Source organism: Zychaea mexicana (genome assembly GCF_025766255.1).
Source record: "Zychaea mexicana strain RSA 1403 chromosome Unknown BDB00scaffold_36, whole genome shotgun sequence".
Taxonomy (NCBI): domain Eukaryota; kingdom Fungi; phylum Mucoromycota; class Mucoromycetes; order Mucorales; family Lichtheimiaceae; genus Zychaea; species Zychaea mexicana.
In genome coordinates this window covers 184,807-198,519 of record NW_026516699.1, presented here as the reverse complement: position 1 = coordinate 198,519, position 13,713 = coordinate 184,807, and the positions used below count along the sequence as shown (strand labels likewise).

Below are 13,713 nucleotides of genomic sequence, written 5' to 3'. Positions count from 1 at the left end.
ACATCGTTGCCGTGAGTAGTAAGGGTGTGCTTCTACCATTTTCTCATAGTTTTTCAACAGGAACTGTGCCCGTTTCTGTGGTGCTTCCCGGACGTTTGTGGTTTGCAACTTAGTTTCAAAATTAAAAATCTATCTAGTCTCCTCCCCCAGTTTAGAACTATTTGAGCTGTGCTGTAATAAATCTTGATAGTCCCCGTTTTATATCAGCGGCAAAACAATGGAAGTGGCGAGAAAAGCCAAGGGCGCCAGCGTTCAGCTACAATTCTACGAACAATTCAACACAATTGCTTGCTTTGAACCAATCTGCGATCCACTACTATCTGAACTACACGACCAACAAGCCGATCTCTCCCTTCAAGCACGCGATCTCAGTCTCCTAATCGGTCAACTCCAACAGTACCAGCAAGACCATTTAGGCGTACACAGCACTCGGCCCAACAATGCCCCTCTACGGATACCCGCAAAGCTCTTTAAATTTGACGAAAACCAAGCGCTGACCACCGATTCACCTGTTTACTTCATTTTACGAGCCGCATACACTTATCGCATCAAACATAATTGGCGCAAGTTTGACTTTGGTCCTTCCAAAAAAAGCAAGAATGCAGATTTAATTAAAGGCATCCGTGAAGAACTACAACAAGCCGGTTTGATCATAAGTGCAACGATCGGCTTAAGCGACACAGTGCCGGACTCTGCACGGAAAACCATAAAATCTTTAGCAAAAAAAATACACTGTATGTGCTGTTTCTTTGTGTCTTCTAATTCCTCCTTTCACGGACCTTTTCACACCACGTAAAGCTAAGCATAACAAAACTTCTTTGTAGTACAAGTCCTTGACGACGCAAGCGAAGCAACACATATCTTACACGGACCACTCCACGAATATGAAGTTGGGGAAGAAGAGTGGTTCCGTACGTTAGAGAAGCGTGACAGAAATGTACTGGTGCACTGGTGGTACTTTCCCGACTCATACGACAGCTGGCTGCCACAAACCGACCAATTTGCTGATCCAGAAGAAGCTCCCGAACACCATGGTGCTTGGAATATCGCTACACGATGGCTACAAGATAGCGTGAAATACAATGAGCTCGTGAACGAAGAGGATTACGAGGACGTCGACGGTGAAGAGGATCAAGAAGAAGAAGAGCTGGAAGAAGCAGAGGAGGAGGAGGAGTTACCAGATGCTACAACCGCGGATGTTAGACAGCGAAGTGAATCAATAAGCGAATCGAAATTGAAAGCCTCCGTGCCTTCATCGTCTACGCTCGTCAAAACTGAATTATCAAGCAGTAAACAGCAGCAGGAAACACAGCCTCCACCGCCATCACAGCAGCAACCAGCATCAATATCCACTTGTACTAGCACTGCTACATCACCCCAACAACAAGTTCGGCAACCGTTACAGCATCTGGATTATGTCGAAGTAACCGTCGCACCGCCTGTACCTGTTCTTAATCCGGAATCGCAACCTGCTGTGCGTATTCGAGATATTGAAAAGGATCGACCCCAGCTTGGTAGCCGACAACGCAAGAATGAATTTGAGCCATACAGCAACGGTGATGCTACGAACATCTCTCAATACACCAAAGAGTTCATGGAAAATCCTGCCAAGAGCGATGTTTCATTGATGGACTTGGATAAACCCGAAGATATCGAAGGTAAAAGAAATTAGAGAATATCATGATAAGCTCGAATGTATGTTTGATAGATTGACTGAAGAAATCTGTGGGTTTACTTAGACGTCGAATCGAGTGATGATGACAAAACCTTTACAGGCCCAGAATGGTTCAGTCTGTCAGATATAGCAGACAGGGAGAAAGTAGCGCTTCCGGAATATTTCAAGAGTCAAGACAAGCGAGGGGAAAAGGGAGCAAATGAATACAAAAAGTATCGAAATTTCATGGTTCAAACATATCGAAAGAATCCGGGATATTACCTGACCTTTTCTGCGTGCAAGGATGCGCTCAAAATTGATATGCTGGCCATTGTTCGGATACATACATTCTTGGAACAGGCAGGACTGATCAACCATTTGGTAACTATTGATCTACTTTTAACTGTAAAAAACATGTCCTTGAAGAAAAAGTTTTTGATGTATCTTATTTTCTGCTAAGGTCGATCCGCGTCGAAGGCTGTTCGATCCATATATTGACAGCGAACCAGAAGCACAAATTTCGCAGCCAGGAACACAACGCGATTTCTCTGTCAACGAGCCAGATATTCAATTCTTACGCAACCTGATTTATGAAGAGATTCCCAAGAATTCGAAAGAATCCGCATGGGATGTGGAAGTGTATGACGACCTGAATGCAGACGGACGTAGTGTGTTCTCGTGCACAAACTGTCATGGAGATTGTAGTGAAACGCGCTATCATAGTCTCAAATACAAGGGAATACATGTATGCACCAACTGCTTTTTAGATGGCAGATTTACAGCGGCAACGTGCAAAGGCGAATTTTTGCGTGTCGACAAGGGTGATCGAGAAGTACCAGAAGATACATGGTCCGAAGAAGAACTTTTGCGATTGCTGGAGGCAGTAGACAAGAATGACGATGACTGGCTTGCCATCTCAGAGCATGTGGCCACACGTACCAAAGAGCAATGCATCACACAGTTCCTACAACTTCCCATCAACGACGAATTCTTGACAGCCAAATTATCAAACAAGGAATTAGAGGAACTGCCTTTTGGTGAGCAGCCGAATCCGGTCATGACTTTGATCGCATTTCTATCCAGTCATATCAACCCTGGTATCGGATCGTCTGCAGCAAAAAGTGCACTCAAGGAACTAATGAAGAAAGACTCGGAAGAGGAACAGGCAAACGGCTCGGCAAACAAAGAAGACAGAATGGATGTGGATAGTCAAAGTGACGACGATGACGACGATATGGATGATGATGATGATGAGGAGGAGGAGGAGGCAAAGACCGCCTTTTCTCGTAAGAAGATGAAAAAGGCAACTGTTGCAGCATTGGAAAGCGCAATCGATCATGCAAAGAAGCTTGCATCTTACGAACACGAGGAAATTCAGCATTGGACACGTTTAGCAGTTAAAACTTTGGTCGATAAACTGATGATCAAGGTACAACAATATGATGAACAAGAAGTGTTTTTGGAGAACGAGCTCAAAGAACTTGAGAAGCAAGGCAACACTTTGCTTACCTCACTAGAAGCATTAAGTAAGCAATATCCTCCTGGCAACAGAGCGCTATATGCTGCTGCCAAAATGACCAACTCCAATCCTGCTATTACAATCCCACCTACAAGTACTACTGTTGCAGCAACTAGTGGTCCGCCTGAAAGTACTGCTGGCTCGATCATTGCTCCTGCGACCAGTGCTACGTCGCCCACCACCACAACACCTACCACAACCACTCCTACTACCCAGCATTAATTACTTACTCTCGCTTGTATGATATTTCCCCCATTTAACATAACGTTCTGCTTTTTGTTCAAACCCTTTTTCTTACTTTTATTGTTCGACATAATAAACATTTGCATTCTCAAAGGAAATAAAACAAGGTATGTACAGTGGCATTAAAGTGCGTTAGATATTTACTTGGAGAGGTGTCTATACAGTTGATGACGGCCATTATGTATCGTAAATCTCTATCCGGCAGAGGTCATCAAATTCTGATATAACACTGTCATTTATACTTGGATGATTGATCCACGTTGATAGTAACGCCAAACCTTCTTGGCGACTTCTCACATTCGACATTCCTTTTTCACCGAGCAACGTATCCACTGTTTTCATAGCACTTGCATACATGGCAACGATCGATGTTATCCTATTCACTGCATCGTATCATACAATACCATGTGAGTAAACGATCAAGTGTCCTAATCTGATGTAGAGTGATTTACCATAAATGATCATTGGGCAAGTTTTGTAGAGAGGTACGGATTGTACAAAGGTTTCTCCTTGAAGATCACATAAACGCTTCGATATTGCTTGTACTTCTGCAACCTGTTGCTTCATTTTTTCGTGTTGTTTCCCCTAGACTCAACTCTTTTAGCACATCTTTCTCTTCCCTTCTGGGACTCAAGTCGCGATATGTTATTTACCATCTTCAGCGCGATAGTACTTAGTTTTTCATGATTTTGTTTGATGATCCACTCCATTTTCTTATGATACGCGTGGACAACGTTAGGGAATTCTTGTAATAAAGCTGGATGCCAGTATGCTGGCTCATCAACGTATCTTTTAACAAAGTGTAAGTATCAAAAAGTAGGAGGACTTGGTGGTGTGCGTCTTTCTGACGATCAATCGCGCATAGCGCAGTATTATCGCACCTGGACTGGATCGTTGCATTGACTAAAGCGTTCGCCGTGGAAAATCCGTCTGTACTGATTTCATGCCAAGTTGCGCGTGCTCGTTTAAAGTCTTCAAGTATGGTTTCAAGGCGCCGTTTCAACGATGCGACTACTTGTGCCATTTTATATAAAGATGTCAAAAAGAAAGAATAAGAGAAGCTTGCTGAGTTTTCTCCCTGCTTTTCTTTTTTGTTCATAACGATCATGTCAGGTAAAGGGAGTACAACTTCGAAAGCAGAAAAATTGCAAGCATAATAACTGAAAATGATTGTAATTTAAAAATAGACGATTCGATGAAGGTTTGTCTGATGAACATAAATTTAAGTTAATTGTTGAAATCCTCAAACGATGACTGTTGAACCTGCAGGAACTCGAAGAGCAGTTGAACGCGTTCAAGTCTGGTAAGGAAGCAACTTTAGTCTTCGTCCACTATACTTAATCCATACTTACTTTCCTGGTCTTTAACAATAGATTTGGAAAAGAATCAAAACGATGACGAGAAAGTGGCGAGCGTCCTGCTAAAACGCGCAGTAATATACGAGAAGCTCAACAAATTTGATCAAGCGCGGGCCGACATTCAAACTGTACTACAGCGTAACCCTTCAAACGAAGCAGCTAAAAAACAAGCACAAGAACTGTATACACGCACATCAACAGCAGCGGCAATTACAGCAACAGAGACGTCGCAGTCAACTAAAGAAAACAATGAAGCCGATCCACTCACCGCTCGGTTCCAACAGTACCTTCAACGCATATCCAGCAATAATCTAACGGAAATCCGTTCCTTCATCCAAACTAATGACTTTGTTGACGTTTTGTTCGCATGCGGCACACCCGAGGCATCAACACAGGCCAAAGCAACAGCTTACATGATCCTCACCAAACTCTTCAACCCACCACCCGAGATTCAAAAGGACTATCCAATCCAGCAGATTATTGAGCTCTGCGCTCGCTATTTTTCGCGCAGCGTTGATTCTGGAAAGAATGCCGAGAAATTACTGGCGTATCGCACATTGTTGGCAGTTTTTGAAACCAGTATGACCATAGGTGCTGCTATTCTGAGCCAGGAAGGCACGGTTGAGGAAATGATGGATACGATTGATTTTGAGATACCCGAAGTCCAGCAAGCCATGGCGGACATACTGGCGATTGCTTCATCCGACAAGTCCTGCCAAAAAGTAATTGTCAAACATGGCAGTGAATGGCTTGCCAATACGGCATCCAGAGCTAAAGACGAAAAGTTAAAAGCGACAGCACGAACAACATTGACAAAGCTCCAGGCACAGCAGCAATACGGACAGCAGGACGAAAATAACGATGGCGGCGACAAGACAACGGACTTCTTGCAAGAAGCTATGAGCAAAGTGAACCTTGACAGCACCGATTTGACAGATACCCTGATGGCAGCGATCAAAAGTTACAAGACACAAGATGATTCTGTTGTGCTGAATGCAGTAGAAGGACTTGCCTATTCCACATTACAAGGAAGTGTCAAGGAAGCTGTCGCTAATGATCCAGTACTGCTCAAAGCCTTGGTGGCAGTGGCTATTAATACAGCTGGTGCAAATAGCAACCCGCTACTGTTTGGCATCGGCACTATTTTCAAAAACATTACGACATACAAGCCCGTTCTTGACGAGCAGCAAAAACAAATCAAACGGTTACGCGAAATGGCCAACGCCAAAAGTAAAGGAAAACCGGTACAGCCTGAACAAGAAGACGCAACCGAGGATGATTCGGCAGTGGATGACCGTGTACGCGCAGCAGTAGACAATGGTGCTGCTTTGGCGCTCCTTGTGCTATCTAAAAACACCAGCGACAACCTGAAGGCTGTAGCCGCACAGACATATCTCAACCTCGTTACACCACAGACCACGCGCGGTAAGCTCCTTCAGCAAGGTATTATCAAAGGCTTGTTACCATTAGCGCAGCAAAAGAAAGACGCAGCATGCTATCTGGTGAGCGCACAAGCACTTGCTAAGCTCGCCATCACATCGGACCCACGTATCGCATTTGGCGTGCAGACATCCCACGAGCTCGTCGCTCCATTTCTGGCGTTATGCAAAGACAGCACACAACTGCGTCAATTTGAAGGTTTAATGTCGCTCACCAACCTTGCCTCAGTGGACGACCAAATACGGCAACGAATCTATATTGATGGCGGCATGTCAGCATTTGAGAACCTACAGCTTTCCAATAATGACATGGTACAGCGAGCAGCAACAGAAATGATTTGCAACATGACATTCTGCGACCCAGTATTTGAAACTTACAGCACCAGTTCAAATCGATTAAGACTGTTGATGGTTTTATCCGACCATGAAGATCCAGCAACTCGACGAGCTTCATCAGGTGCCCTGGCTATTTTGGCAAACAGCAAAGAGGCATGCGATCGGATTATCAAGGTCGATAAGGCATATGAGCGGATCACTCGACTGCTATCTGGCGATGAAGAAGTTGATATCCAGCACCGTGGCATTGAAGTGGTGCGATGCGTGGTTGGGAACGAAGGCAAAGAAGCTGCCGAGGGATTCGCTAAAGAACAAGCACATGTTAGGTTGGCAGAAATTGTCATGAAATGCCAAGTCAATGTGGTCCGGACAGCTGCTATGGAAGTGCTCAAGATGTTTGTAGCAAATGGTGTCCAAATAAAATAATAGAATTCGGTCATTTTTGTGTGCTGGATATACTCAGTTGCCAACATAACACAATTTGTCTTTGTGGGGTTTAGTACAATGACCTACGATTTTTCAAGCAATGGTTTGCTTCTATTGATCCAACTTCTAATTGAAAATAAGTTGAGTGCCTATTCAGAGAACAAAGACACTCGACAAATATTTATACGTATTTCTCACTTCGCTTAGATATATACTGTTTTAGCAACATTGTCGAAAGATCACCTTTGAAACGAGTTCAAGTAAGACTTTATTAATAGCATAAAGTCAAATGATATCATGTTCTTCGGCTGTTTGCTAACCAATAGCAGAACAGACGGGTACAGACATATAGTCATTTCATTTAATGCAATGCAACGTTGTTGTTCCTCCTTTTCAATATTTATGAACATGATCGGGAAGCCAAGTGACACAGAGCGAAACCGAGGCTAGACTTAATGTACAATCTCTCTATATAATGACGCGATTTCGACACGAAAAGATACAACGGCAAAGACGGATACAAGTCCTACTTTGACTATATTATGGCAACGGCCTTCTATCTGACAAAGGCGTTATTATCGTTGATAACGGTTAGCATTATGCTCTTCTCCGTAATCAAGTGTCAAGGCTATTATTTATGTCTGTATATTGTGGCTAGCTCACATGATTTATTGCTTGCAGCCCTTCTATACGGTGAAGTACATCGATCTGCTGGTTACGGCGAGCCTATAAACCCAGTTTCTGAAGTTCACAAACAGGTTCAGCTTCTTGCTAGTCTAATCCACGAATTCGATCAGCATGTGGCAAATGATCCTCGTGTGCGAGTAGTGATGAAGCAGTGATTATCGGATAAATACTGGAGGCAACTTTTAGTATCACCGCAGCTATCATATACACGTATATCGATAAATTTGAAAGAATAAAAGTTCAAGTATACTTTTCGTATTATACTGCCTTTGTTACACATGCGTCTCATTAACGGGCAAGTAAGGCAGCCGCTATTGCTACCTTGAATGTCGAGTACTTTTAGCGATAGATTTTACTGTATCATACGTAAATCGATTTTATTTTGAAGTACTACTTCTAGGATTTACTTGAAAAACATTGAGTATATGGATAGTTAATGCATGATATGTGCGTTGTTTTGCTCCCTTCTTCCGAGTTATTTGCATAATGCGGCTGCCGTAGTGCTTACAAACAAATTTCACATTGTTATCAATGTGTACTGCAATGTACTGTAGCACAGTAAAAACTAAAAAGAGCATGATTATATATGCATACTACAATACTACGCCCATTATAATGAGTTGATAACTAACAAGCCAGAATAATTTTTATACTGTAAATTGTCCCTTTCTCGCGGATAGATATGGGAAATGGGTGTTAAAGATCAGAGGACGAGTCGCTCTTTACTCGTAAAAACCAAGTCATACTGGCGTTGTGGCTCCCGTCCTGCCATAGTCGTTAAACTGTTCTTGTTTAGTCAGCTGTGCCGAGTAGGAGGGTGTAGCAAGAGGACTAGCAGCAAATTGATTACCTCTTAAGAGCTGGGCCCAAATGAAAGTCAACACACTGTTATAATCCTAGTTTCTCTGTGTATTTGCGTGCAATAGCTTGCCCCTTCGCATCAACATCAAAAGAGGTTACTCGACCCCGTTTCTTATGCAGAGCCAAAACCATGACTATTGCTCAGCTACCTGTTAATGTGCCGATGTCAAGTATCTCCGTTGGACCAAGGAGATGTACTAGCTGATAGAGCATTTTTGCTTGTATGATATTGACTCGATCGCCATCACTGCTAATTTTGAGTACTCGCGTGTCGTTTCTTGATCTAGCTCGCTTGTAACTGCTGCTAGGCCGGGAGGGAGTGAGGTACTTTGATCATGACAGTAATCCTTTTCATGCGGACGTTGACGATTGTCAACATTGACATCGAGTTTTGGGAGTGTGTTCCAACCCCATATGGCAGGAGAAGTAAATCAAAAAGGCGTAGTAAACGCTAGCATTGTATACTTTCAAAACTTTATATACCATACTTTTATAATCCTCCGACTATCGACGCCACACTCGATTTTCCATTCGAAGCCTGCTGCTTTCTACTATTTGAGCAAACATACCAAAGTTACTGTACCTATAGCCTCAAAAATGTGCTTATTAGTCGTGCTGTGGGTTTTATATTGTTTGAAAAGTCAAATGTATTATCTCTTCAGAGCCTTCAAGTACGAGCTTATAGTTCAGTTTTGCACGGTTTTTCCACTCACTATATTTGTATATCCATTTTGTTTTAGCTGTATAGTCCTGCATTATGTATAGATGCAATGCACACTTGCCTGACACTGCATACAGCTACAGTAATGCGCTATTAAAATGATTAATTGTGTAAGAGATATGATACAATGCTATAAAAGAATACATAAAAAAGTGAAGGCTGTTCCCATTGCGTACAACGTGTTTCATTACATGATGACCCACAGGTATACGCAGGACATGAGAACCATCATTACGAACATCATTATTATTCGGCTAGCATTGATTCAATTGCTTCATACTGTGTTTTGGGCCAAAATTTCAAAAAACATATGTGCTATAGCTATATCAATTAAAAGCGCCTGGGAACAAATAAAGAGAAGGGGGAGTGCAGGGAGGAACAATCAGAATCGGTGCTTACGCCTCGAATAATAATAGTACGTATGCCGTGGGTCTTTGACCTCGGCTGTGAAGTCTATAAACTCTGACAAACTATAGTATAGTACCTTGACTCAAAATTACTTGATACTCCAGGTCAAGCACAAGAAATGTCCATACTACAAACAGGGTTCCCACCTTTTACATATCCGAAAAATACGATTACCGTTCGTTGCCGTTGGTTGTCGTTTGTAGCCTTTCGGACACCTTAAACGACCTTCTAAAACCCTGGAAGGTTGCAAAAGGCCTAAGCCGTAACTTGACTTGGAAACTATCCAAAGCCGGTTTTCCTGCTACTGTAATACCATTCGTATTGTAGGAGGAAGTAAGTAGTGTTAATACTGTAGTAATGGTGGCTTCAGGAGAAATGGTCGCACCATCACACACAAATTTTTGTTGAGGTCTAACTACAAGTTACACTACTATCAGCCAGCCCATATATATATTATATTCGCGTTGAAGAAACACCAGCGTACAGGGAGACAGTGGCTCTTATTTCTCATCAGTTAGATGAAGCATTTGGGTAAACTTTTATGCAACAGATTTGGTAGCGAGGCAGCATCATGTGCATAGTTTATAGCTTCCAATATATGCATATTGTCTTGTTTTTTTACCATCATCAAATCAATGTTCCATGTAAAAAGAAAAGGGGTAAAGATCACACGTTTACAACGAGCATTTCGGCACAGTTCGCAGCTCTCTCGTTACGCAAAAATGCCTTACCCTAAATGTGTGCCTTTGTTAAGGGTTTTGTTAGATAATTGATTATATACAAAATGTTAAGGAATCATTATGCAACCGTGTGAAGTAATATACACGCATTATATTATTGAGTCAAGTTAAAGGTAAATAAGAAATGGAATATCGCAGCATGTAAAGAATAATGTTGATTAAGTATGTGTGAAAAAAAGGAAAAGAATGAGAAATTAAAATTAGAAAGGTTGTGATGATGATATGATGATTTAAGGTATTATGGTGGAAGAATTAATGAATATTATGGAGAAATGCTTTGAAAATAACACACGGTGCTAGAAGAATACTAATGAATCTACTTGATTATTTTGCCTCCAAGACCTTTAAACGACGTCGACGTAGGGTTTCCAGCCATCAAGTTCTTGAGTCCGTGCTCAAGAGGTAGTCCCATGGCATCTGTCGTACTGCTACTGGCCTTTTTCGCATACCGCCGAATATCGGTTTTTGACAGTTTGATGCGGAAGGCGACTTCCAAAAGCTGATCAGGTGCAAGATACTCGTGTGGAATGTGTAACAAGAATGTCAAAATTTCAGAATTTGTGGGACATGCCGTCAAGAGATGATCTATCATACGTTACGGTGAGTTGAGTAATCCTTTCCTCAAGTAAATTTGTAAACATTCCTGGTTAATACCTTTTACGAGTTCTAGTATAGCAAGACTTATCCGGTAAAATACTTTGACGCCTTCAAAATAGAATACATCCCATACACGTAATACGGAGCTCCATGGTAATGTTAATGTGAATGCCGTCATGAACCATTGTGCTATATACATGATGGGCTGTATATCATTGTTTTCCTATAATGGTACGAATGATTTGCAATGAGAACTATTTCGTTTTTCCTCTCAAAGTGAAAACATTAGGGACTTACTAGATGCTGTGCCAACTTTGGCTGATGATCTTTGAGTAATTCACCGATAATATAAGCATCAATGCGAATTTGCGATAATGAAGGTGTAAAATATCCGTTCATGTAGCGATCAATAGTAGCGACCAGTAGCCAAAACGCATCCTGAAAAACATGAATGAAAATGTTAATCTCTAGCAGCAACAACAACAATATATTTCAAAAGTTACAAGTTTCACGTCTTTTACCTCAGCAGGCATATGCATCAACATACATCCTGCAAGTCGGCCCATGCCTTGGCAATACTCCAGTTGTGTGTTATAGTGAGAATATGCTTTCAAAATATCACCTAAATCGCGCTGTCCCTGTCCTGTCTCATCACTAAATTGACTATGATCTGGATAACATCGTGGAATATCACGTTCAATGACATCAAAGATCTTAATTCGTGGCTTATTACAAAGGTTCTGTCGAATTGAAGAAGGGTTATTAACTGCGAATATTCTTATACGTGATTTTAAAGAGTTGTCTCTTCCATTTCGTCTTTTTGCCGTCTTTCTTTACCTGATACATTCCGCTCTTTTTGTACGAATCACCACCAGCCAAAAACTGCCAGACGCGTGCACGGACCGATGCTGGCATTCCAGAACGAGCCATCTTTTTGAACTTGGCATCCTTCTTTACAGTAGCAGGATCCATTTTCCCGAGAGTATGAATCCATTTGTTTTCCTGCTCTCTATACGCCTTGATGGATTTCGTGGACGAATCCGTTCTAAAAGACGAAAATAAATCCCGCTAATTTTCAGCAACATGATTTTCTTGTTCTATCCATAGATTATGTAATACTCATTCCTAATAGATCTATACCTTTGTAGCGATGTCTTGCCGTTCAGTCTTGCATGCTCTGGTTGGATCAAAAAGCCATATTCATCGACAGGCATGCTGTCATTCTCTCTCGATATTGATAAATCTTTCGGTGGTGGCATTGGTTTATCTCCTTCATCGTCACCATCATGCTGTTCCTCATCATCTGCAGATATACTATGGTCTTTGTCAGGAACCGGTCTCCGGCCAGCGGGTCGTACTGCTCTGATTGTTGTGGATTTAAACAAGGTTGTTCCTGGCTCCATTCCTGTGGGCGATACGGTTTGTTGAGTTGTGAATTGCATTTGTGGTATAGAGGCCTCGATATCCGAATCATCCGAATAATCGTCGTTAAATGCAGAGGTATCAAAGTTTTCTGTTCCTTCTTCGCTGTTTAACAATGGTGGTGGTGGAGGAGGTGTTGGACTAACAAGCAGCCCCTTTTTGCTGCTACCTCCATAGTATGGGTCTGTGCGCGCCCATGGTTTAATTATCGAGGGTAAGTTTCCTCGATTACATATTGAGAAAAAACAGAGCATAAGGAAAACTTGCCTTCTACTACTCTATTTTGTCGCATATTGGGCATGGATGGTGTTGACGAGTTTGTCACCAGACTTTCGAGACTAGATCGACCAGGCCATTTGTGTGAAGGATCGTGTATAGAGAGCTGTTCCGAAGTCGATGAGTACGAATAATGGCGATTAGGTGATTCGTTACTGCTGCTATTCGAATATCGATGGAAGTCTGGATGTGGACCTCCTCCTTCGCCATCAGTAGCGAAATCGAGTTCGGCGTCGAGAGATTCTAATACACGCGGATCGAGTTCCACAAAGTGCACGCTCTCTGCATTAAATTGTCCAACGACACCTTCGCAGTAGCCCTACGTCAATATAAACAAAAAAAATTGGGTTAGAAGAAAGAATCTCTCTTTTCTTTGTATTAATTAAGGTGAAGGAGTAGTAGGAGGAGGAGGAGGAGGAGGAGGATATGTTTAAAAGTATAATTACTAGATAAAGGTCATTCTTTATATGTTTGAGCACCACGATTCGTTCCCCTATCAAAAAGATGAAGCAACTTTAACATAAGTGGAAGGTTAAAGATAGGAAAGGGGGGACGGGAAGAACTAATAATGATATTTTTTACCAGACAGGTACATGAGATCATCTGGCGTATCCGCAAGTACATCCGCTTTGGATACGCATGCACCCAAACCACCTATTTCAATCGCATTACAAGCAACATATACTGTTATTCTGTCTGTCTCTTTTCTTTTGTAATAATGATACACAAGTATGTTGCAAGGTTACAGCGTTTCTACTAGCGTAAAGATAACTTGCCTTGTTCTGCAAACGCCTTGAGCTCCGACAATGTCATTGCATCAATGTCAACCGACGCCTGATCAAATGCATCGCCAGGGTCTCGTAGAATCTGGGCTATTTTCTTGCCAATGTCTTCGAGATTAGTCGAAGTGTGCCGTGTCATTTTTATATCCATGTTGAAATGATCATCCAAAAACTAACAAGAAAAAAAAGGGATTTTTTTTTATCAGAGAAAAGAAGTACTATAATAAGCTGTGCTTCTGCAAAG

The 13,713-nt window shown here is 42.0% G+C and overlaps 4 protein-coding genes across 4 annotated transcripts; 2 read left to right on the top strand and 2 right to left on the bottom strand.

The window, feature by feature from the left end:
- The first annotated feature begins 156 nt into the window (after positions 1 to 156).
- BDB00DRAFT_823167 (uncharacterized protein) lies at positions 157 to 3,460 on the top strand. The gene is made up of 4 exons (XM_053123520.1): positions 157 to 734; positions 825 to 1,658; positions 1,740 to 2,035; positions 2,115 to 3,460. Exons 1-4 carry the CDS (start codon positions 218 to 220, stop codon positions 3,393 to 3,395), a joined length of 2,928 nt encoding a protein of 975 aa, XP_052979729.1. The 5' UTR covers positions 157 to 217; the 3' UTR covers positions 3,396 to 3,460.
- BDB00DRAFT_823164 (uncharacterized protein) lies at positions 3,461 to 4,486 on the bottom strand. The gene is made up of 4 exons (XM_053123519.1): positions 4,298 to 4,486; positions 4,070 to 4,205; positions 3,869 to 4,001; positions 3,461 to 3,799 (listed from the first exon to the last, which is right to left on the bottom strand). The coding sequence occupies exons 1-4, from the start codon at positions 4,438 to 4,440 to the stop codon at positions 3,594 to 3,596; spliced, it is 618 nt and encodes a 205-aa protein (XP_052979728.1). The 5' UTR covers positions 4,441 to 4,486; the 3' UTR covers positions 3,461 to 3,593.
- Positions 4,487 to 4,490: 4 nt separating this feature from the next.
- On the top strand, positions 4,491 to 7,004 carry BDB00DRAFT_957035 (armadillo-type protein). Its single transcript, XM_053129663.1, has 4 exons — positions 4,491 to 4,529; positions 4,604 to 4,617; positions 4,686 to 4,719; positions 4,790 to 7,004. Exons 1-4 carry the CDS (start codon positions 4,523 to 4,525, stop codon positions 6,973 to 6,975), a joined length of 2,241 nt encoding a protein of 746 aa, XP_052979727.1. The 5' UTR covers positions 4,491 to 4,522; the 3' UTR covers positions 6,976 to 7,004.
- A 3,464-nt stretch (positions 7,005 to 10,468) lies between these two features.
- Positions 10,469 to 13,691, bottom strand: BDB00DRAFT_823158 (rab-GTPase-TBC domain-containing protein). Its single transcript, XM_053123518.1, has 10 exons — positions 13,464 to 13,691; positions 13,270 to 13,341; positions 13,134 to 13,180; positions 12,679 to 13,006; positions 12,130 to 12,595; positions 11,827 to 12,034; positions 11,511 to 11,729; positions 11,287 to 11,427; positions 11,047 to 11,212; positions 10,469 to 10,977 (listed from the first exon to the last, which is right to left on the bottom strand). Exons 1-10 carry the CDS (start codon positions 13,618 to 13,620, stop codon positions 10,709 to 10,711), a joined length of 2,073 nt encoding a protein of 690 aa, XP_052979726.1. The 5' UTR covers positions 13,621 to 13,691; the 3' UTR covers positions 10,469 to 10,708.
- Positions 13,692 to 13,713: the final 22 nt, after the last annotated feature.